Below are 24203 nucleotides of genomic sequence, written 5' to 3' on the forward strand. Positions count from 1 at the left end.
AGTAGTAAGCTTTTACAGAGTCATTTCACAATAGTGAAAAGTCAGTACCTGAAAAGAAAACCTTGCACACCCACAGTGCATGAAGTGCAAACAAAGTGAATGCAAGTTAAATTCATTTTAAGTTTTTTTTTTTTTTTTTTACACTGGATGCAAATCAACTGTGCACAAACGTGTGCGCCCACTTGTGTGTCCTTTGTTGGTTAGGAATGCAGAAGAGGAGAAGAAGAAGACATCACTGAAGCATTCTGTAATAAAAGAATTTTTTCTTGACCTATAATAATAATAAAATAATAATTTACTTATATGCATTTTTGAGCATATGACTTTAAATTTATTGAATTAGTTTAACTCATACTTTCATTTATATAAAAATTTTCATCTTGAGCGTTGCCTGCCTTGGCGCATGCGCATTGGAACTGGGGAGACGGAATGTTCTGGTTCTCGTGCAGAAATCTCGCGCACATTTGGCAGCCAGAGCGAGGCGCAACCAAAGCAGCAACAGCAACTCGAGCGACGAGAAGGGAGCCAGCGGCCCTGTGGCTGAGCTTATCTGGATTTCGGGCGAAAGAAGCGTCGATTACTAAAATGACCAGTGGGTATCGACATATATTTTGACTGTAAGGCATTAATGTATTTTATTCGATTGCATGTAGTCTGTGCTCGTTGTTTCTTCCGCTCGTTAGCCTTGGCCACCGGCCGACCTGGGTTCCGTCTATTTGCTGGAATAGATTGTTTTACGAAACTCGCACCATTATTGCCTTGGTTAATAAATCACTTACACATCACTGGCTGTGCTGAATCAATAGGTTTAGATTCGTTGACGGGCTTGTGCTGTGGTGAGTGTTACGTAGCTGTGTTGCGTTGTGTGCGTATTTTACGTTTGTCAACATCGACGGGCCGTTAGTTGTCCAGCTGTTAACCCGAGCCTCGGCCTACTGCAGAGCCATAGTTTAACAGAGACGTAACACTATTGTTTGGGTCTGTAGCACGCAGAATGTCAAATAGTGACCAGTTAATGTTTTTATTTGTTCAACTGTGGTTCTGCCTTCGTTGCTTGTCCTCATTTGTCTTGCTGGTGTGACAAACCGTGGTGGAAGACGCTTTGCTGCCCCCTGTGCGGCTGTTCTGGGCTTGAAGCTGTTCCGAAGCGACTCTCTTGCCACGTCGGCTGCTCTCATGATTTGCACTGGTGTTCATGCCATATTCATTCGTCCTTAATATAAACGGACCTTTTGTCACTATACATCATGCAGTGTAGACTCTTACACACTCGCCTGTCGGTTGTTGACGTCCCCTGCTCCTATATAGCCTTTAATAACAAAGGTGTAGCTCACGTACGTGGTGTTTTGCTCTGTATTGTGCTCAGTTTGTTCAGCCGCACTGTTATGTTTTTTTCCTTTTGTCTGACATGCAGGAGGAAATCAACGTGAGCTTGCACGCCAGAAGAATGCCAAAAAGCAGTCTGAACACACTAAAGGGAAGAGGGGCGACGATGGACTGTCTGCTGCTGCACGGAAGCAGAGGTAGGCAGCAGTCTGCATGAGATTTAAGAAGCGGGACAGAAACAACTTTGAATAATGGATTTTTGCGGCGCAGTAATCAAGCATGTTTTATCTTGACTTAAAGGTAATGATCTGGACTATTTCTCTCCTCACTGATTGTTCTGTTGTGCCGCTTTTTGCCATTAAACGAGAAAAAAATCTCAAAATATCCAAAAGGTGCTGCAAAAACCCACCTCGCAGTACTTTCTGCTACAAAAGCAAGTTATTTTTGCTTGAGAATCCAGTTAAATAATTTCTGATGTCTCCAATGTGCCTAACACAGGCGTGTTATACACTGAGCTCTGCCCTAACAAAGTGTATTCTTTCCTGAAATCTTCTCAAGGGATGCTGAGATAATGCAACAGAAGCAGAAAAAGGCGGCTGAAGCTGGGAAAGGAGGCACAAAGTCCCAGTAAAGAATGAAGGCGGAGATTAATTCAACTCAGTGTTTCAAGAACATCCCATGTTCAGCATTCTTCCTGATATTTATGAGAATGGATCTGTCATTTTTGTCTAGACTCAAGAATCTAGGATCCTACATTCTTCCCTATGGCAAATGACATTGCTTGTTGGATTTGTTATTTTACTCTGAAATTATGTCTGAGCAAGTTAGCGGTTGTCCCACATTGGTGCTGCATGCTGAGGAGCATCAGTGGTGTAAGCAGCAGGAGAAAGATGAACAATTCTTAACACAAAGCATCTACTGTACGTGACAGTTGTGTATTTTTGTACAAAAATGTCCCCTTCTGGTTTCAAATAAAGTGTATCTTTTCAGTTCATGCTTGCTTGAGTTACTCTGAATGTTAGTTTGTGTAATATTTTTTCATGATCTTTTTCTGTTGTTGGAGCATTGAATTATATGTTTGAATATTTAATATACATTCATACTTTAATATTCATATTTTTTGAGAGTAGAAAGGTGATTAAACCATAAGAAAATCACTGCTGCAAATATACGTAAATATTTTCTACAAACAGAGGGTGAATAATTGCAGCAGTGGAAGGTAACATATAATCCCACCTGTGCTGCTGAAACGAATATAAACTTTTGGTTAAACATCACAACATCACATTTCGGCCTGTAAGTACCACTGTGGGACAGACAGTTTACAAAATGATCAATTGCTTTTGTGATGCTGATCAAAAAAGTATGAAAGTATTTTTACTAATCCAATAAAACTGCTTCTTCTGGAATTACTGAATAATTAAAAATGTCCTTCATTAATGCAACAGTTTCTATCAAATTAGGTTTATCGTCTTGGCCTTTGATCATGGATGGTTCACGGACATGCATTCAACAGTCACACAAAAGTGTCAGTTAACAAAAATAGCCACCAACAGTCAGTAATATTAAGGTGAGGAAAATGGAGAAATGGTTGTCTTTTTTTTTTTTTCACTGCAATCTCTCCCAGCCTTTCTCTGACAGGATGCTATCAACACCACATTGCTACAGGGTAAACAGTGGCTGTATCTGTGAAACAGGTACAGCACAGTATGCTCATGGCTCCTCCTGGCCTCCTTCCATAAATAGTGGTCCATCAGTCTCAGTGAGTTGCATCCCCAAGTTTATGCAAAACTTCTTCAGCACTATTTGTGTTTTTTAAACTGCACTCCCCAAATGGTTACATCTTGATATTAATAGTGCAGAATTGCTTTTTATAGAAGTCCTAATTTCCATTAATAACACAAGAAATAACATGTTGCCCACATAACTTGTGGCGTAGGAGAGGATACATCTGTGTTCTGTTTCTGCTGTGTGTGTGTGTTGTGTAACACTGGAGTCTGCCAGATTTACTGTAATTAAACCAAGTATGCCAGCAGGCAGAATCAGCCTGTTGTTAACATACTGACCACTAGGTGGAACCACACACCATGATTGTTTTTTTTTTTGTTTTGTTTTGTTTTTTTGTAACCTAAATCTTTATGTTGAACATTGGATTTAATCAGATTGGCAATACAGATAATTTGAGTTTGCTGATTTGGTAAGGTTGTATTTTGTGTCCTTTTGACTTGAACAATGTACAAGTAACATACAGTCTATGAACAGTTATGAGTCAATTTGAAGGCTTTGGATGAAAGTTTTATTCTGCTGAAACGAAGCAAACACACACATGTACCCTGCTCCAGCCCTGCTGTGACAGAGCCTTTGTATTTTGAGTGTGCATGAGCACAAAACACATATTGCTGATACGTTATAGCGTTCACTGAGCCATCAAGCTACATCTCAGCCTATTTATAGTTAATGAGCTGTGTGTCTACTTACTGAAATCCAGTGAATTTGGGTCCTCAGATTACAGGGCGTATAATTAAGTCACCAGTTTAGCTTTCTTCATCTCAGATAGCTGGGGCGTAGCTGAAGAGCTGAATAGTGATGAGGAACAAACGCAGAATCAGCAGGTTACTCAAATTCCAGAAAATTCAGACCTTATCCACCATTTGATTAGTGAAAATCAATACAGGTTATGTACAGAAATAAGCATTTCTGTTCACTGACAATGTGTTTATAGATTATTCTAGCTAGTGATGTATGACCATCTGTCATGAGGACATTTCTAAATTACTGCTCATTATGTTTGAGAAAGCATACACATGATTTTGACCTCAAGGCTTTGATCAGAAATATGACCAAAAAAAAAAAAGATCTGGGCTCTACTTTTATCCATTAAAGTAAGTTTTAAGCTGAGCATCCATTGAGAAATAATTTGCAGAGACCTGCAGACCAGAACAAACTTGCAGCATATAATTAAATTCAAAGAAGATCTTGTTCTTCACCCAAATAGACTGTTTGCTAGACAATCACAGGAGTAGTTTGATGGCTCATTGTATTCAAACGGTAATTATGTCCTGAAAATACAGTATTCGTCTTTGAGAAAGAAACCCAACCCAGTCCTCATTCTCCTCCCACAGCTCACTTCCACACATTTTAAGACTTTTATTCCAAATGCAACATGCAGACTGTACAGTTGTTATCGTCTTACCAACCACAGACTGTCGTTTCCTGCTATTTTTTAAAACAATTACTTTATAAATGTTTACTTAATTTAAGTAAATATCTAATTTTCAGCAAAAACCTGTCATGTTCATTACATTGTTTGCAGCTGCAAAGGATGACGGAAGCGGAGAAGAAGAAGTAATAATAAAAGTATAATAATAATAATAAATAAATTTTTATTTATTTATTTAAGTTTTTGAGCATATGACTTTCAGTTTAATGGATTAGTTTAACACGGACATTTATTTATATAAAGCATTTCATCTTAAATCGATCGAGCATGCGCAGTGGAACTGGGGAGACGGAATGTTGTGATTCTCGTACAGAAATCTCGCGCACATTTGGCAGCCAGAGTCAGGCGCAACCAAAGCAACCGGATCGACGAGAAGGGAGCCAGCGGCCCTGTTGCTGAGCTTATCTGGATTTCGGACGAAAGAAGCGGCGAATATTAAAATGACAAGTGGGTATCTATATATATTTTTTGACTGTAAGGCATTAATGTATTTTATTCGATGGCATGTAGTCTGTTCTCGTTGTTTCTGCCGCAGTTAGCCTTGGCCACCAGTCGACCAGGGTTCCGTCTATTTGCTGGAATAGATGTTACGTTACGTTTATATCACGCAATTCACGCCATTGTTGTGTTACTGCCTTCGTTGCTTGTCCTCATTTGTCTTGCTGGTGTGACAAACCGTGGTGGAAGACGCTTTGCTGCCCCCTGTGCGGCTGTTCTGGGCTTGAAGCTGTTCCGAAGCGACTCTCTTGCCACGTCGGCTGCTCTCATGATTTGCACTGGTGTTCATGCCACTATTCATTCGTCCTTAATATAGACGTCCCCTGCTCCTATATAGCCTTTAATAACAAAGCTGTAGCTCGCGTACGTGGTGTTTTGCTCTGTATTGTGCTCAGTTTGTTCAGCCGCACTGTTATGTTTTTTTCCTTTTGTCTGACATGCAGGAGGAAATCAACGTGAGCTTGCACGCCAGAAGAATGCCAAAAAGCAGTCTGAACACACTAAAGGGAAGAGGGGCGACGATGGACTGTCTGCTGCTGCACGGAAGCAGAGGTAGGCAGCAGTCTGCATGAGATTTAAGAAATGGGACAGAAACAACTTTGAATAATGGATTTTTGCGGCGCAGTAATCAAAGCATGTTTTATCTTGACTTAAAGGTAATGATCTGGACTATTTCTCTCCTCACTGATTGTTCAGTTATGCAGATTTTTGCCATTAAAAGAGAAAAAAAAATCTCAAAATATCCACCTCAGTACTTTCTGCTACAAAAGCAAGTTATTTTTGCTTGAGAATCCAGTTAAATAATTACTGATGTCTCCAATGTGCCTAACACAGGCGTGTTATACACTGAGCTCTGCCCTAACAAAGTGTATTCTCTCCTGAAATCTTCTCAAGGGATGCTGAGATAATGCAACAGAAGCAGAAAAAGGCGTCTGAAGCTGGGAAAGGAGGCACAAAGTCCCAGTAAAGAATGAAGGCGGAGATTAATTCAACTCAGTGTTTCAAGAACATCCCATGTTCAGCATTCTTCCTGATATTTATGAGAATGGATCTGTCATTTTTGTCTAGACTCAAGAATCTAGGATCCTACATTCTTCCCTATGGCAAATGACATTGCTTGTTGGATTTGTTATTTTACTCTGAAATTATGTCTGAGCAAGTTAGCGGTTGTCCCACGTTGGTGCTGCATGCTGAGGAGCATCAGTGGTGTAAGCAGCAGGAGAAAGATGAACAATTCTTAACACAAAGTACCTACACCAATCAGGCATAACATTATGACCACTGACAGGTGAAGCGAATAACACTGATTATCTCTTCATCGTGCCACATTTTGTCCTCAGATTTGATGTGTTAGAGGCAGGAAAAATGGACGTGTAAGGATTTGAGCGAGTTTGAGAAGGGCCAAATTGTGATGGCTAGACGACTGGGTCAAAGTGTCTCCAAAACTGCAGCTCTTGTGGGGTGTTCCCGGTCTGCAGTGGTCAGTGTTTATCGAAAGTGGTCCAAGGAAGTTTCCGGTGATAACGTCATACTGAGGGTATCGAGGCTGAGCAGCTCCTGACCAAACTCTTTCTAATTATAGGATCTAACTTGTATAACAGTACCCAATCTAAAAGTATATTATTGGAGTGGCTGGCGAACATGTCTGGCAAAGAAGGTTCGATGGTGCAGTTGGATATCATTACGGCAAAGCCGGAGAGCGAATGGCGATGGCTGGAAAAAGCTGAGAGTCGCATCTCCAATGCAGAGGACCTGGAGAAGAGGCTAATGGATACAGAGGCCAAGTTAACTGTGCTTGTTAACTGCATGGATGACCAGGAGGCGGGATCTCACAGGGACAACATTAGGATTTTCGGGGTCAAAGAAGGAGTCGAGGGGAAGAATGTTTTGTCATTCGTTGAAACATAGCTACCAAAGCTTCGTAACTTGGAAACCAAAACAGGCAAATTTCGGCTGGACAGATGTCATAGAGGCCCCAAGTCAGGTGTGCCTGGTGTTGTCATTTTGAAGCTTCACAACCAAGTGTCTGGCTGTCAGTGGGAAACAGAAACTTGAATACGAGGGAACCAAGATCACCATCCGTTAGGATATTCCACAAAACATCATACTTTTATATTCATAGATTGCTAAATGTGAGACAGCCCATTTATAGGAAAACCCATAAATGTCCGACTGAATAAAAGTTAATAAAGGAAAACATGTGAGCCACCTTGAGTGTTCAGAGTTATGTGGGCAAATGTGGGACGACTTCATATGGCACCACGATGCTTTGGACAATGTTCTGCTGGTAAACCGTGGGTCCTGCCGTCCATGTGTATGTTACTTTGACACGTACCATCAGCTGATCAGCTGCCACAAAGCCTCCAAATTCTCCAGCTCTCAGTCCAATCAAGCATCTGTGGGATGTGCTGGACAAACAAATCTGATCCATGGAGGCCCCACCTCGCAACTTACAGGACTTAAAGGATCTGCTGCTAACATCTTGGTGCCAGATACCACAGCACACCTTCAGTGGAGTCCATGCCTCAACAGGTCAGGACCGCTTTGGCAGCAAAAGGGTGACCAACACAACATTAGGCAGGTGGCCTAATACTTTTTGTACCAAAATGTTCCCTGCTGGTTTTAAATAAAGTGTATCTTTGTAGTTCACACTTGCCTGAGTTACTCTGAATGTTGCTTTGTGTAATATTTTCACATGATCTTATTCTGTTACGGGAGCATTGAATCTATATTTTTGAATATTTAAAATGCATTCATGCTTAGATTCAGATGGATTGCTTTTGTGATGCTGATCACAAAAAGTATGAAAATATTTTTACTAATCCAATAAAACTGCTTTTTCTGGAATTACTGAATGATTTGATTTGCTCTGTGCCTTAAAGAACAGTCGAGAAAACGAGGGCATGGAAAATGGAGAAATATTCACTTTTTTTTTTTTTTTTAGCCACTGCAATCTCTCCCAGCGTTTCTCTGACAGGATGCTATCAACACCACATTGCTACAGGGTAAACAGTGGCTGTATCTGTGAAACAGGTACAGCACAGTATGCTCATGGCTCCTCCTGGCCTCCTTCCATAAATAGTGGTCCATCAGTCTCAGTGAGTTGCATCCCGGGGAAAAATGCAGCAGGACATTTTGGGCACAGCGCCATGCACACAAGTTTATGCAAAACTTCTTCAGCACTATTTGTGTTTTTTAAACTGCATTCCCCAAATGGTTACATCTTGATATTAATAGTGCAGAATTGCTTTTTATAGAAGTCCTAATTTCCATTAATAACACAAGAAATAACATGTTGCCCACATAACTTGTGGCGTAGGAGAGGATACATCTGTGTTCTGTTTCTGCTGTGTGTGTGTGTGTTGTGTAACACTGGAGTCTGCCAGATTTACTGTAATTAAACCAAGTATGCCAGCAGGCAGAATCAGCCTGTTGTTAACATACTGACCACTAGGTGGAACCACACACCATGTTTTTTTTTTTTTTTTTTTTTTAAAAACCTAAATCTTTATGTTGAACATTGGATTTAATCAGATTGGCAATGCAGTTTGCAGAGTTTGCTGATTTGGTAAGGTTGTATTTTGTGTCCTTTTGACTTGAACAATGTACAAGTAACATACAGTCTATGAACAGTTATGAGTCAATTTGAAGGCTTTGGATGAAAGTTTTATTCTGCTGAAATGAAGCAAACACACACATGTACCCTGCTCCAGCCCTGCTGTGACAGAGCCTTTGTATTTTTAGTGTGCATGAGCACAAAACACATATTGCTGATACGTTATAACGTTCACTGAGCCATCAAGCTACATCTCAGCCTATTTATAGTTAATAAGCTGTGTCTACTTACTGAAATCCAGTGAATTTGGGTCCTCAGATTACAGGGCGTATAATTAAGTCACCAGTTTAGCTTTCTTCATCTCAGATAGCTGGGGCGTAGCTGAAGAGCTGAATAGTGATGAGGAACAAACGCAGAATCAGCAGGTTACTCAAATTCCAGAAAATTCAGACCTTATCCACCATCATCCATGATACTCTGCTCAAAGCTCTGGGTACATTTCACTTAAATTCAGGCCCAACATGCAGACTAATCTATGGGTTCCGACAAATTGTCTTAAAACAGACTAAGAGAGGAGCTCAGTGATGATGAGTGACTCAGAATGCAGAGAAAAGATGAAGTCAGCCCATCTAATTAAATTCACACAAGAAGCTTCATCTCTTTAAGCTCCCTCTGCTGAATTTGTTGAGATGTGGGAAACACTGGATAAAAAGGCACTGTTGTAGCAGAGCTGGTGCTTCATTTATGCTACTTACAATGTTGAATAGTCCAGTGTCAAAGTACAAATTGGGGAGAAGATGGACAATAATACTCTGTAGCTGCTTGGATTTACATATTTTAAGTATGGTCTAAAATTACCCAGAGCAAAGACGAGTGTAATCCAGCTTTATTTATGCTCTTGCACTTCAGTAATCCAGCCAGTTCCAGCTGTGCATTGTCTGTAGGTAGTGATAAAATATACACTCACCGAGTACTTTATATGGGAACACCATACTGATACTGGGTAGGGCCTCTCTCTGCTTTCAAAACAGCTGTATGAGTTTTTCTTTGTGGCATGGAGCATTATGACCTGGGCTACGTTTTTTTCCAGTCCTCACCTGTCCAGTTTTGGTGAGCCATTCTCCTCGCACCTCTCTCTGCCTCTCAGTGCGTGTTTTCTGTTTTCACACCATTCTGAATAAACTCTGGAGACTGTTGAACTTGGAAATCACTGGACATCAGAAGTAAGAAACACTGAAACCGGTCCATATGGCACTAACTATCATGCCACAGTCAAACTCACTGACAGACTCACTCACATTTTTGAAGTGAAACTGAACTGAAGCACCTGGTCTGCATCTGCAAGATTTTGTGCATTAAACAGCTGCCACATGATTGGCTGACTGGATAACTGCCTGAATAAGCAGGTGTACAGGTGTTCCCAATGAATTACTCAGTGAGTGAAGCTGTCGAGGTCCATCACAAATCCCTCCTCAAGTGAAATTTCAAGGAAAAGAACACAAGACAATAAAAAACAGGGTCTTTGTCACACATCAGTACCTCATTTTATCCCATCTCACTTCACCTGTATGTTGAAATATCAAATACATGTATAATAATGTGAGACTCCCCTGCTTGCTAGCTACATATAATAAAGTGGATTCTCCTTAAAAGAAAAAAGTGATCACCACATTCATCATGTGGTTGATAAATATAGCCACAGGCAGGAACTCCCCCTCTTTCATTACTCTGAGGGTGGAGGCAGGACAGCACTTCAATAACACTTTAAACAACAACACTGTTGCAGCCACTTTGATAATGACTGTACAATGAGTGATGGGTGTTTTGAAATATGTAACTGGCTGATAGGTTCAGTGTGTACACAGAGCCTAAACCGAGTAACAGTGTTTTTGCATTTAATATGATAAATGATGATGGAGCAGGAGGAACATTAACTATAACCTCTCCTCAGGTACGTCCCATGGTGCTGCCTTGTGACTCAGCTCTACACAATATTAATGACATTGGATTTGTCTGCAAATATTTCATAATACAATTGTAGTTTTAACATCACAGCACTATATAATTACATACTGATCTTAAAAGTTTAAGCGATGTGACTGCGCCGACCTAAAACCCATTTACATTGCAGAGAAAATGTACTTTTCTTGCTCTGCTTCACTGTTTTTAATGGTCTCTTGCACATGACTGCTCCTCATGATGGAAATCGAGAGGCTGAAGCTCATTTCACTTCTGTACTATCACTATTTCTCTGAACCAGACAGTCAGTTGAGCTCCTGTATAGTAAATGCAAAAATGCAATGCTCCAGCACATGACCCTCCTGTGAGCTTAAGGGGTGTTGGTGGGTGTATTTGTTACCTTTGGACAGAGCCAGGCTGACCTTTTCCAGTTTGTAGTCCCTTGCGCTAAGCTAACCACCTGCTGGAGCTTCATATTTATTGCACAGATATGAGAGTGGTAAATAACTTGAAGTGAACAAGTGTATTTCTCAAAATATCAAACTCTCTCCCTCTTTATTTGCCAAAATAGACACAAAAGCACAAAAGGTGGAGGAATTTGAACCATACTCTGACATTTTCAGCTTGATATACAAGCACGGGCTTGTGTCTAATTGCCTGTGCTTAAGAAACAAGATTGTGCAAGTTGTGGAAACAATTTCCTCCCCCCAGGACAATAAAGACTCAACACTACACCATTTACAAACACTCAAATTCCTCTTTAATTTTAGTCTGTCCACAAAATCTACTCACTGAAATCAAGACTGAACCAAACTGAGCAGGTCAAAAAGCAAGTCTTGCCATTTCTATTTCTGGATCACTTTATAGAGGAGATGTTTCAGGTCATTACCAGATGAGTTGAAATCATCATCCACTCAACAATATTAACTATTATATGAACACCTAGTTTTAAAGAGAGATGAGATGGTGTGCGACCTGAGAAATTAGGTCCGGACTGATTTCCTTTCATTGACTGTGAAAAGCAAATCTGCTTTTCAATTTCACCATCAGTGAAGCATTGCCATGAAATATGCAACGCAATCACAGCTGAAATGCAAGCTGACTGTAATTGTTTTCAAGGCTGCGGCAAACAAAAGGCACTTTTCACAGCACAGTGATTTGTTAATAATGAATAGCAAATTACCATCTTTGCTCTTCATCAAACGGTCGGTGACAGCAGATGAGCGGCTGGTGCTGAAAGTAAATGGGATCTGTCACAGGGCATCAAAAGAGAGAAGGAATACACTGAGGTTTGGCAGGATTCAGAAAGAGAGGAAGACAGACAGACAAGGGCAGAAGGTGCCAGGAAAAAATAAAAAGATGAGAACGGACAGGCTTCTTTGTGTTTTTATTAACCCTGAGTCATTCTTAGGCACGGTGCTCTGCACAGTCACAATCAGCACTGGACATCCACTCTCTGCTATTCATGTGACCATCAGAGCTTTCACACACATGCCCAGTCTGTGAGGGAAGAGGCCTATTATTCCTGCTGGCAGCTGATCTCTGTCTCAGCAGGAGTGCCAGGACATCAGTAAGGTGAGATTTATTCACAGTGTACTCGCTGCATGCTCACTGTACGAGCAGAACTTCCTGCAGGATATTTTGGAGTCTGAGGTTCGGGCGAACACTCACAGGGTTCAGTTTTTGGCATGTCCATGAAGATGCACTCCCTCATTAGTGCATTAAGTGAATTGAGCTGTAATTAAATATCCTGATGACACCTTTTGTTGCATGCATCAGCCTCAGTAGACCTGTTTTGTGTGGTCATTTCATTATTTCTCAGGCTTGATTTACTTCTTAGACAGTTGTAAATTGACCTTCAAGATGGAAATTGATGTCAATGCACAATTTGACGTTATGTGTAACCAGGGAGAAGATTCAGTGTTACAATTGTACACTAATTTTATTGTGTACTTGATGTGATTAGCTCGACTTGATCTTGTAGGTTATTAATTACTGGCTCAGTCATAAATTGGTTGTGTGGAAACCCATTTTACTTCTGGTATTACTTCTGGCTGATCTTGTTCATGTTGATCCAAAGTGATCCTACCCTTTGGAGGGACATCTAACATCAGAAATATTATGAACTAAACACTGAATGTAATCCATCTGCTCCACAAATATGCTGAAGATCATTTCAGAATAACATTTACAAGGTTCCACTTTTAACACACCAATTGTGTACTGTGCTAAGACATTGTTGCACATGACTGGAACAACACCTGTGCTCATGAACAACATGTATTACAACGTCCTCAGATTCATGAGATCCAAGTGAAATTTGGGCAAAGCTAAGGTATTTCAGTACTCATTGTCCTGATCTTGGTTCACTGTTTATAGACGGTTGTGTTGTGTACTTGAAAATGTTGGAACATGACCATGTTGTCAGGTTATTTTATTAATCTAACAAAACTGTATTGTGAATGTGCTGTTGTTTGGACAACATTAGATTGTGTAAGGTTATTTCTTATACTTTTACAGTTAAATTTAAATCAATTAACTATACACATGCACACCTGCAGTTTTTACTTTCACCTTTCCTCTTTAAAACCAGCATTTCCATGCCAGTAACATTAAATCTGTGTGTTAGTGTGACACCTGGCAACATTCATCAGACTGTTCCCTGATGTGTGAGGAGTCACTGCCGGGGACATCAGATGGGAGTCCAGCACGGAGTCTTCTCTGCACATTAGCCTGGTTAGCCTGAAGCAAACACAGAGGTACCATGGTGACATCATGTTTGACTGGAAACAGCCTGCTTATTTCTACTCTACTTCACTATGTGTAGAATGTTAGAGTATTGTTTTGCCAATTCTACATGTGATGGATGTTTTTCTTTTGAGCACAAGTCAGAAAAGAAGCCACGACCAAACGTTTTGTGAGAAGAAAATTATTTCTCTCAAAGTTGATGATTAAATTGTTGCTGTTGTAAACAGACATCAAAAGAGAAAAAAATGAATCACATTGCTCACTTTCTGTACAGCTATTCACCCTTTTCACAAAATAAATGCCACACAAGTCAGTCCAGAGAATTGGCAGGGTGAGTTGGAAACAAGGCCTTTCTTAAAAGTGACAGCAGCAGTGATTGTCACAATTCATCTTTATTTAAACAGTCCCAAAGAAATGAAGAGAATCAGGAGATGAAAAGCTCTCATCAAGACTTATTCTAATAAAACATCAGTCCAGGAAAAAATACATTATTACACTTCAATAAATATAAGAGAAGAAAATATGGAGAAAAAAATCTTTTGGTTTGCTACACACAGAAATGTACTATATCATAAATGTAAAATGCATACACAATGTCATAGACAGTACTGTATCCCTACCACCTTATGTTTCAACTTTTTTCAACATCTCCCTTGTCTTCATATGTCAAACATAGTTTGTGTGCTTGTGTTCTAATGAAGTTGTAATTTCAAACCTGTCATCACACCACACCTGCCAACCAAAGGTCAGAGATGTCCAAAGCCTTTAAATCCCCTGACCTGCAGTAGAGCCTGAACAAATGAGATGAAGCAGATCCAGATCCACTCTCTTGTCAGTGTAAGAGGGAGGACTGTTTATACATGAGGCCATGTCAGGAGCCCTGTGGGATGCCCAAAGAAACAATTTGTTAATAATATCTTCACAGTACTAAAAATGTTTTATCAGAAAAAAAACCTTTGGATCATAAAAACATGCTTAGTCGTAATAAGGGCTTATGATATTAATATATCATTGGCCCATATATTATTGCATCCAATGAGACTTAAGACTGCACACCATAGTTTCATTCACGTGGCCTATACAACAGTATAACAAAACAAAACAAAACTACAGGCTTAGATAGTGGACTTTCCTTTAATTTAGAAAAAAACAACAGCAACACATTTTTAATACTGTTGCAGGCTTATTAAGTGGGAGCAACGTTGCCATTTTCTCAAAGTTTTTTAGAATATGTAAATCTGATAGTCATATTGGTATCATTAGCAAATAAAATGGGAAAAGAAAATTGTCAAAACAATGAAAAATCCTTAATTTAAGAAAGAACTTTAAGAAAATATGACTCCCAAAACTAGATCCTTGGGGTGAACCACATAAAATGAACTCTTTTAGAAGCTCAACCAATCATTACATACAGTAATGCTCCCTTTCACTCAAATTGCTTGTTAACCGCTTGTGTATTTTCCATATATCCCTAATCTGTTTGACAGTCCTACTGTTGTAATGCTGTGCAGCCAGGAACACGAGGGAAGAGGACCCAAATGCAGAAACCCCAGGACAGACAGATGAGTAAAATTAAAGTCTTTTAATTAAACTCAAAATCAGTGGAGGAGCCCAGGACCAGAGGACAAAACTTAAGCAACTAAAAATCATCCATGAAGGAGGGAAAAAGGCAGAAGACATAAAACACAAGGCAAACTCCAAACATCCTTACTTAAGAGTAAAAGGCAACCACGGTGGGAAAACACAAGGCACAGGTACAGGAACGAACACAGGGAGTAGACTCGGGGAAGCAAGGCTGACTCAGGTGCAGGCTCAGGAACGGATCCAAACTCAGGTGCAGATTCGGGAACAGGCACAGGTACAGACACAAACAAACTGACAAGTATACAAGGGAATCGCAAGACTTAAATACACTAGGGTAACAAGCAACAGGTGAAACCAATTAGGACGGGGCAAACAATCACAAAAGGAGGGAAACTAGATAATGACAGGAAGTAGACTAAAACAAGATACGCAAGGGCTAGGACTTCAGAATAAAACAGGAAAATACTAAACCAAACTTCAGAAACTAAAACAAGAGTGACAAGGTTTAAACAATACTGAAAATGCAGAGCAAACCCAGGAACCAAAAGACAGCCCAGAAATACTAAAAACCTGTATGAATGTACGAGAACCAAACAAGAAACAGAATAATCTGACTTTCAACTTAATAGGAATGAGTGAAAAACACTAGAAAGTCCATAATATTAACAGATATCCCAAAAAGAATTCAAAACTTACACAGGGCTCACAATGCCCAAAAGAAATCAAGAAACCACAACAGTCCCACGTAATCTTAAAGTCCAAAACAGTTAAAAAAACGGCTCAGTTTAGGACTGATCACAACACATATGGATTCAAGCTCTTTGTTAAGCTCTTAAATGTATAACTCTGATATAGCTCTGTAGGACTAAGTATACTAACATATTGCTGCCCCAGGAAACAACATGAGAGCTTAATGAGCTGCATTTGTCTGCGTGTGTAAATATCTGTGAATGATGAGTAATGAACCTGGTCTTGATATTCTCAGAAACCTAGACTAAAATATATTCCAGTGAGAGTCTGGTTGTTGTTTATGAGGCCAGATGTTCAGAAACTGCACTCATTTCTTTAAAGCACTTTACCATTGGCTGCTGATGATCAAATGGTCAGATAACATCTGTCGTGACACATCTATGACAGATGATACATTTTTCTCTCTCTCTAAAGACACCATCTGTAATGTGGCCTTACTGTAATAAATATAGTTAATTGTGAATCATTCAAACAGGCTGGATGTTTGCAGACCATGGTTGGAGCTGTGCCGTGCACGAGTATGATCAGAGGATGTGGGGAGTTGCTTAAAATTTGCAGCAGCTGTGGTCAAGAATAGATGAGAAAACCTGTTCATTTGTTTAAATGTCCCAGAAAGAATACAGAAAAAAAATTCAATTTAAGATGTGTCTAGAATAATCACTGATCGCAAAGGCCTTGAGACGACCATCTTCAGTGGCCTCAATAGAACTGAGCGCGATAGTTTAACTGCGGTGCGAGAAAAAGAGTGAGAGAAAAAGTGAGAAAGGGATGCTGCCATCAGTTTGATGTTTGAAGTCCAAAAGACAAGACAAACTGAGCCCAGTCTTTACCTGTCCTGTACCATGATCAAACTTAGCAGCTGTGTGTCATCATCTATGTCCCTACTGTGTAAACATCATTCAGTACTGGGTGACAGCTACACACAGAGCCACCTCCAACCCCCCAAAAAAGGAAAAACTGAATGTATTGATTCACTGAAGCTGTGTTTACGACCAGGCTGTCCTCTGAGACTGTGTCTATCCATGACCAGTGTGCAGCAAAATTAGTACTGGGTGTAAGGAGCTCAGGCCTTGCTCACAGCCATCATTTTCTGTGCTGTGATAAGGAGCCTCTGTGTTTAGTTGACCAATCACAGCTTTAATTTTTAGTGTGGTGCTAAAAAAAGAGGTTGTGTTTAAGCAGATAACAATGTTCTAATGTCCCTCTGTGCACAGTTCACAAGTTCAGTGACAACACTCCAAAGAGGAAGACAGGTTGTTTTAACCCTTTAATCATATAAAACAAACGTATTGAGTCAGGAAGGTTTAGTCCGTATGCATTTGGAAAAATGTTTTTACGCTCCTGGTTTGTTTTAAAACCTAAAATTATTTGCAGATTCGGTATCAAATCGAATGCCATTCTCTCAAACATCAGTTCAATGCAAGCGTCAAAGACGTGACACAACATGAAATGGACGGACACATGCATGTGTCAAAACATGTATTTTATTTATCTTAAAAAATTAAAATAAAGTGCTTTTTATGTACAATATAATAAAAACAACAGTCACAATCTCAATGATACAAAAAATACAGTTCACAATGTTATTTGTACACAACAAAAAAAAAAAAAAAAAAAAATCATGCAGGCAAGACCACATTTGTCTAATAGTTATTCAGTCAACTAAGCTTATGGTGTTCAGTATGCTGAGGCAAAGCTGTTGCTGTGTCTCATGGCTGAGCCGATATGGAGGATTTGGAGCTGTGCTTGCATCTTACTGCAGGACTACATCGTGCAGCACAAATGATTAATTACTTCTGTTGTGCTGTTTCTTTGTTGTATGACCGTTTAAACAAAATTCTGAAAAGGTGTTGCACTGGATGGCCTACTTAAGCTATTTTAGGAAAATAGGCTGCTGTAAATATGATATAGTTGGCTACATTCATGTCCAGTACAGTATGTTGCTATACTGAGGAGCCACTCAAAATGAAGCATCAGTCACCGTGGGATTATTTGCTTTTTTAATGAAAAGCATGTCATTAATAAATATGCACAACTTTTACGACACAGTATTTACCCCTTTTGGCATTATTGACTATTAAGGTCAAATGGTTTCGTAACTTCAGCTTTTTATATGAGATCAGGAAGTAATATTACTGTTAAATACTGAACTGTTCAGAAAAGTGTTTCCTATGCACACAGCATCACTTTTGACACAAGCAGAGACAGAACGGTATAAGATTTTGAGCAGCTCCTGGGTAAAGTTAATGGTGGCTTGGGTGAAACTGTAAATCTATAGTTGACCCGTGTTGTGTTGTGGAGTTAAGTGTGCCCACGGAGGGCTACAATCATGCCATTCACCACATTTCTGATGGTGAGGTCACTGCTGGGTAGTGTAGAATGTGGCACATGGCTAAAGGCAGAGCTACGTGATGTCTAAAGGCATTCTGAAAACGTGTGTGAGGTTTATCCATCAAGCATATCAAAGCTTATTCAGCCTCCAGAGACTTTATGGTTTAGAAATTCTTAGTCTTAGCAGTGGTGATGAACAATGCTCTTTGCTGAGGCTTTCAGAATCAGATTTTTTATTGTTAGACACCTGTTGGCACATGTTAATTTGATCAGCCTCAGCTTAAAAAAATGAGATTTTGAGAGGACTGATACCACTCACATCTTTATGGTAAATATGTGGCTGGAGCCAGCAGCCAGTTAGCTTAACTTTGCATTAAAAACTGAAAACAGGAAGAAACGGCTGGGCTCCATCCTTAACATGTTATTTATTTATTTTATTTTTTTGAGCTTCCAAAAAAATGAAGCATAAAAACCTGTCATTTTAGAGGGAGTTATGTGCTGGGCTATTTCTTGGCTGAGAGCATTTATTTCCTGGAGTTTTCGAGTTTTAGCTTCAAGATGACAAGACTCCACGGAGGTACAGTGTTAATACTGTTAGATCTTGACAGCCTGGCTAACTATTCCCCTGGATTCCAGTCTTTGTGCTAAGCTAAGCTAACCGGCTGCTATCTGTAGCTTCATATTTACAATTCTATCCATATTATTAGTATATCATCTAAATTATACCATATTTTCTTAAGACCTCAAACTATTAATTTAATTCAGTATGGCATGAAAATAAAAACAGATATTCTGCTTTGATGTGCTTGATAAAAAAACCAGTCCAGGTGCTGAACAAACAGCTTGTTGAGAAATGTGCTGCATTCTGTGCAAGAGTTGAAATGTTTGCTGAAGTAGGCAGTAAAAAGCATCATGACAAAAAAAATATCAGCAGTGTTCACTCTCTAGTTTCAAGACTATCTCTACAACACATCTTGCACAAGGTCCCTTAAAAACACACAATATTACGCACAGGTACTGTATATACACAACAAAAACCAAACCAAAAAAAAAAAAAAAAAGGAAAACACTGACCACTGTTGCGCAGTATGCTGTGCAATTACTTTGTCAACTCGTAGCAGTTACATAGCATTTCATCATCTGCTCAGTGTCCAAAATAGCAAAATGCTGATTCTGTGTGATACTGGAATAATATACTGTAGGCTTATTTGATCAATACAGTGAACTGGTGATGTATTCTAAGACATGTGGCGCCATGTTGTCCCTATGGCCATGTAAATGATTCTCATTCAGATTTACACAACACTATCAGCTTCCTACGTCTTTGGAAATTTCTGCTTGATAAGTCTCAAAAGTCTAAGCAATGTGGGTGCAAGAGCTGTTCGTGACGGCTGTACTGGTCCCTGTAATGGCTGATTTATAAAAACTCCTTAGCAGCCACTCTCTCTGTCAGTAGTTGCAAAGTTTCTTAGACTATGCTCCAATTTTACTGAAATGTGCAAACCTGTAAGTATTCAACACCCTGATTACTTGTGCTTTCACATTAACAAACGTACTGACATTGGACTTAAGCGGATGCCACGTGTGAGAAATGGAACCTGGTGGGGCGGGGCTTATATTGAGCTAATACAGAGATCTCTATGCACCTATATCACTACACAGTGCAGATGCAGTCTGGACAAGAGACCACCTAAAATTAACTCTCCACTACAGCGGTTCTGAGTGGGCTTGTTAGCACTTAACCCCAAAGTGTTTGGTGTTAGTGCTCGTCCAGCTCAATCTCAGACTAAAACTAGTTGTATGTTTCAGTGTGATCACTAAGAAGGCAGATAACTCCTTTAAGGGTAGCTGAAGGAAAACTGGAATATTCTCTCACCTGACAACCACAAGGCAAGTTACCTCCGCGCAATATCCTTTGGCCCCAGTTCTGATTTTACATAAAAGTCAATTATTTTTTCCCAACACAGTTTGAAAAGCTTTTTTTTTTTTTTTTCATAAGCTAACAGTCTTGAAAAATTTCCACTTGCACTTCACATTCCACTCATATTATTAGTGCCACTTTGCTTTTGTTAAACCCAACTCTGGTTCCATCGCCATGTGCTCTTCGACAGTGATCAATGCTAACACAATGCATGAGATGGGAGTGGTCATAACAGAATGGCACTATTGCATTTAGATAAGACAATCAAGTTATTTCTATTTTTTGGCACAGTGCACGTGATGATTTCGATGCTGCCCTGAACATGGTAGAGGTGTGGACGCCCCCCAACCCCCCCCCACCCTTTTTTTTTTTTCTTGGCTCTTTGTGTTTGTAATGTCAGGTCTCTTTTCCACATTCACCTCAAAACCAGGATATCTGTGTCTCAGACACTTCAGTAACTCATCATGGTACCGACAGGTCAGTTCTGAAGAGCAGGGCTGTCTCAGATGAGCAGAGATGTAAAGCAACAGGTTCCCTAAACAGTCCACGGTGCAGTTTTGTGTGAATGAAACAGACCTTTTTTTTTTTTTTTTTGAGCAACAACATACATTCAAGAGGTAAACGCAGGTATTTAGGCCCTGGAGCATAATTTCTTGGTCACGTCTTTTGATTATCTTTCTTAAAGTCCTTTTCAATGTTGTTCCAACAGGTTTAAGAGGGCTCTATTTAACCAAGGTGTGGTGTTCGCTTCTGGTCTACCTCGTCTTTCATCGCCTTTATCCTCACACAGTCATGACATTTATTCAGAGAAAGGGAACAAATGTGCTTCTGACTTGCTTCCATAACATGCGGATCATAATGAGTATGCATTATATTCCCCTAGACCTGAATTCTTGTTCTCCATGTAGCTGTAGCTTGGATCTAGTGTGCATAATAACAGTATGTATGGCAGCCATGTGCAGGGTTACACATACTCAAATAGGGCTGGACAAAATATCAATATTTATTATTTATTGTCTATTGTTTTTATTATATCATGTGATGGACATCAACTAGACAATTTAATGCTGGATCTTGCATATCTAAAGAGATACTGTGATAAATATTAATACAGGAGGAAGGTCTTCAGAGTATTGTTTTATTTTTTTCTTCCTCCATATTGCCCAGCCCTACACTCACACACACATATGCTGTTAGTGGCCATGAGAATGACTCAGGTAAAAAAAAAAAAAAAAAAAAAAGAAACACTGTGTTATTATAATTATTCTTAGCAGCTGCCATGGTTCGTGATCCTGGCTGAAAACCAAATTGTTGTGCTGCTTCCTCCACTGGCCCCCACGCAGCAAACTGGACCAACCTCTGGCTTCGGAGTGGAAATGGTTAAATGAAATTACCTCCGCACATGATCACAGAACAAAGATGGCTAAAATAAAAGATGTGCTGTGATGTAGGAGGATGTCAGCATCTCCTCTCCCTTTTTCTCAGTGAGCCTGTATCCTTCACAGAGATACAGGGTGGCATCTTTTAGCGCACACTGCGCTCTCATACGATAGAGTCTTTGATCTCCGAGCCCAGCCTCACTCTGGGCCGAGGGCAGGTTGGGGAGTATTCCACGTGGCTCTCCTTCAGGTTAAGCGGCCGCCTGTCGGAGGACTCGGAGAAGCTCTTGCTGTTGTCTGGTGAGGACTCGTGCGTGGGCGTGCTGCAGATGTAGTTGTCATTTAACGTCTGGTAGCCCTTGTGATCTGAAGTGGAAACAGGGATGGTGTTACCGTTGAGGGGTAAGCTCTCAGCAGGCTTTCCCACAATCCTCGGCTTCTTCTGCTGCATGTTTGGACACTCGCCCTGCTTCAGCATGGACTTCATGTGATCACGGTTCCTGTAAATGACGAACAAGGAGAACACCACCAGGGAGAACGCCAGCAGGGCGCACACGACAATCAGTTCGTTCCAGTACGTCTTCGTGTGGACTTGCTCGGAGGGAGACTTGCCGGGCAGGATGATGGTCTCCTCTTGCTTAATGTGTGGTGTGCGTGAGTGACCAATCAGAGTGGTGCTCTCCTGGCGGGGCTCTGCCCTCACGCAGTAGTTAGCCAACAGCTGGCGGAAACCCTCCTCCTCTGACCAGCACTCGTAGGTCTCCATCCTGTCGGCCTGAGCCACCACGACCAGGTTTCCTTCTGGAGTAGCGTAGAGGAATTGGCTGGCGCTGTCACTGTAACGCCACCTCCTCTTTGCCAGGTTGGACCGCAGCTTGCACGGCAGCACTCTGAATGTGTTGGCTGGGATTGTAATGAGCTGGCAATGGGTGCCACCTATAAAAAAAAAAGAAAGAAAACCTGCTTCACAACAATGAAAGATCCCATTGAAGGAATATTGTACCATAAGCCAAACTTAAAGGAATAGCTCAACATTATGAGAAGGTACAAGTACACTTATGTCTGGCTGTTTAATATGAAGCCAGAGCCATGAGACCGTTAGCTTAGCTTAGCATAAAGACTGGGGACCATGGTGAAAATAGCTAGCCAGACTCAGTCCAGGTTACTCATGTAACCTGTTACATGATTAACGGTATTAAGCATCTCCAAATTTTGTGTGTCAGCTCTGTGTACATGTTGCTGTGGTGCCAGGGAGGTGACTAACAACGCTTTGATTAAAGACCTCTGCACAAAGGGAACACACTCACGAGAAGCTGCTGGTCTGGCAGATCTGGAGCTGGGAAACGTCTTGTTACAAATCGCTGATGTATCGGCCTCCTCCACATCCTGCTGCCAGTGACTGAGCCAGAGCACACCAAACAAAACAAAACAACAGGGTGAGGGTTAGCAGCTGTAATGAGAGGAGCGTTGTATGCATGCGGTCTTTTTACTCTCTGAGAGTCTGTTATTATGAGTACAGCTTCATCAGTGTGACTAAGAGAACAGTCTTCTTTTAAAAGCTACTTGTTGGAGCACATGACTGTTTATTTTATGTGTTTGTTTGGGTGCATCTTCACAGCAGAAACACATTCATTTCACAATGACTTGTTGACATAGCATATTTTCCTGTTTTTCACTGTATAGGTACAGTGTGTGTGCTATATTCTCCTTTTTTATATGGAGAAAATAGCACATATACCCACATATACATACATATTTACATGTATGTATATGTGGGTAAATTCTAAGTGTAAATGTATATATATTTAGTAGCTATGCTACCACTGTCAGCCCTGCACTCAGACCCTTTTTTGTGTATTTGTAATTTCTTTTGTCTAAGTTATTTGTATTAATTCCTATTTTGGAGTTGAGTTAATGAGTATGACTAGATCATTTTATTTTTTCATTTACTTGTCTTGTCATAGGAAAACTGTACTTCATCTGGAACAAAAGGGGTAAAGAAAAAGTTAGTGGGTTATTTGTTTGTGAGCTCGTACCTGTCAGGTGGAGCCATCCTAACGTCCCGACACAGCCGCCCGGTCCAGGCGCAGTAGGGGTCTCTGGACAACACACACTCTCCACAGCTCAGGTAGTTGGAGCAGTTGGCCACAGGAACCTCCACTAGTCCAGAGTGGGATGACACAAACAACAAACCCTGCAGAAGAGAGACACCATGTGTGAGTCTGTGCGATAGAAGTTTATCATCAAAAGGTGAGTGCAGGGTGGAACAGGCCTCCTGCTTTTGGTTATGGATTTTTGATCCCAAAAAGGGAAACCATACTGAAACAATTACTTAAGATAAACAGACCAATATAACCTAAACAAAGGACTAACTCTGGCCAGCTGTTCTTTTACTTGATGCCAGCTGAGTAATTTGATTGTGGTCAAAAACACGTGGCGACCATGTTCACAATGGTTGCTACAAAGGCTTGTCCTCAATTTGTCTTTAATCTTTTGAGATTTTAACGCTTTTTTTGACAATACACGTCTTCATGTGTGTCACATCCATGCACTTTCATCATTAATGGGACATAAAACCCAATGCACAGTGCACCCTGAGTTCCCACAAGTGCAGTCTATATTTAGGCCATCTTATCTTCCAGTATATTAGATAGACATCATGCGGATTCTGTCTTAGTCTTTCATATCCCTGTTTAGAGCTAAGAATATACACACAAAAAGTATCCTGGACTTTATTAGACTTACATAATCTTAGATAAGATTGCAGTTTGGCTGCTCTGGCCCGGGGTAAGGCCATTATGTAATAAAGAGAGAAAAGGTAATGAAATTTAGCTCTGTGTAGAAAGCAAGAGAGGATCATAAACCCTGTTCCAGACGGTGCTATAACTTACAGGAAAACTCAATGGAATGGCCCCTGCGGAGAGACAATGT

General features: G+C 40.4%; 2 protein-coding genes and 1 long non-coding RNA gene across 3 annotated transcripts in view; 2 read left to right on the top strand and 1 right to left on the bottom strand.

Annotated features, from left to right (window-relative positions):
* Nucleotides 1-446: 446 nt before the first annotated feature.
* Nucleotides 447-2318, top strand: serf2 (small EDRK-rich factor 2). Its single transcript, XM_041036450.1, has 3 exons — nt 447-592; nt 1415-1523; nt 1885-2318. The coding sequence occupies exons 1-3, from the start codon at nt 586-588 to the stop codon at nt 1955-1957; spliced, it is 189 nt and encodes a 62-aa protein (XP_040892384.1). The 5' UTR covers nt 447-585; the 3' UTR covers nt 1958-2318.
* Nucleotides 2319-5007: 2689 nt separating this feature from the next.
* Nucleotides 5008-5971, top strand: LOC121180809. Its single transcript, XR_005893968.1, has 3 exons — nt 5008-5020; nt 5488-5596; nt 5939-5971. It is a non-coding gene; the product is annotated as an uncharacterized LOC121180809 (long non-coding RNA).
* Nucleotides 5972-17109: 11138 nt separating this feature from the next.
* Nucleotides 17110-24203, bottom strand: part of sema4bb (sema domain, immunoglobulin domain (Ig), transmembrane domain (TM) and short cytoplasmic domain, (semaphorin) 4Bb) — a 45016-nt gene continuing 37922 nt past the window's right edge. Inside the window, exons 13-15 of the mRNA XM_041039811.1 lie at nt 23309-23466; nt 22580-22671; nt 17110-22208 (exon numbers count right to left, since the gene is read on the bottom strand). Coding sequence (XP_040895745.1) covers nt 21436-22208; nt 22580-22671; nt 23309-23466 — 1023 coding nt within the window. The 3' untranslated portion in view covers nt 17110-21435. The remainder of the gene's footprint in view (nt 22209-22579; nt 22672-23308; nt 23467-24203) is intronic.

This window comes from Toxotes jaculatrix, chromosome 1 (assembly GCF_017976425.1).
Source record: "Toxotes jaculatrix isolate fToxJac2 chromosome 1, fToxJac2.pri, whole genome shotgun sequence".
NCBI classification, from domain to species: Eukaryota; Metazoa; Chordata; class Actinopteri; family Toxotidae; genus Toxotes; species Toxotes jaculatrix.

What these genes read in the sequence shown, in the direction of transcription:
- serf2 (XM_041036450.1), top strand. An exon ending in GCTGCTGCACGGAAGCAGAG is followed by an intron (nt 1,524 to 1,884) that starts GTAGGCAGCAGT and finishes AATCTTCTCAAG; the next exon opens with GGATGCTGAGATAATGCAAC.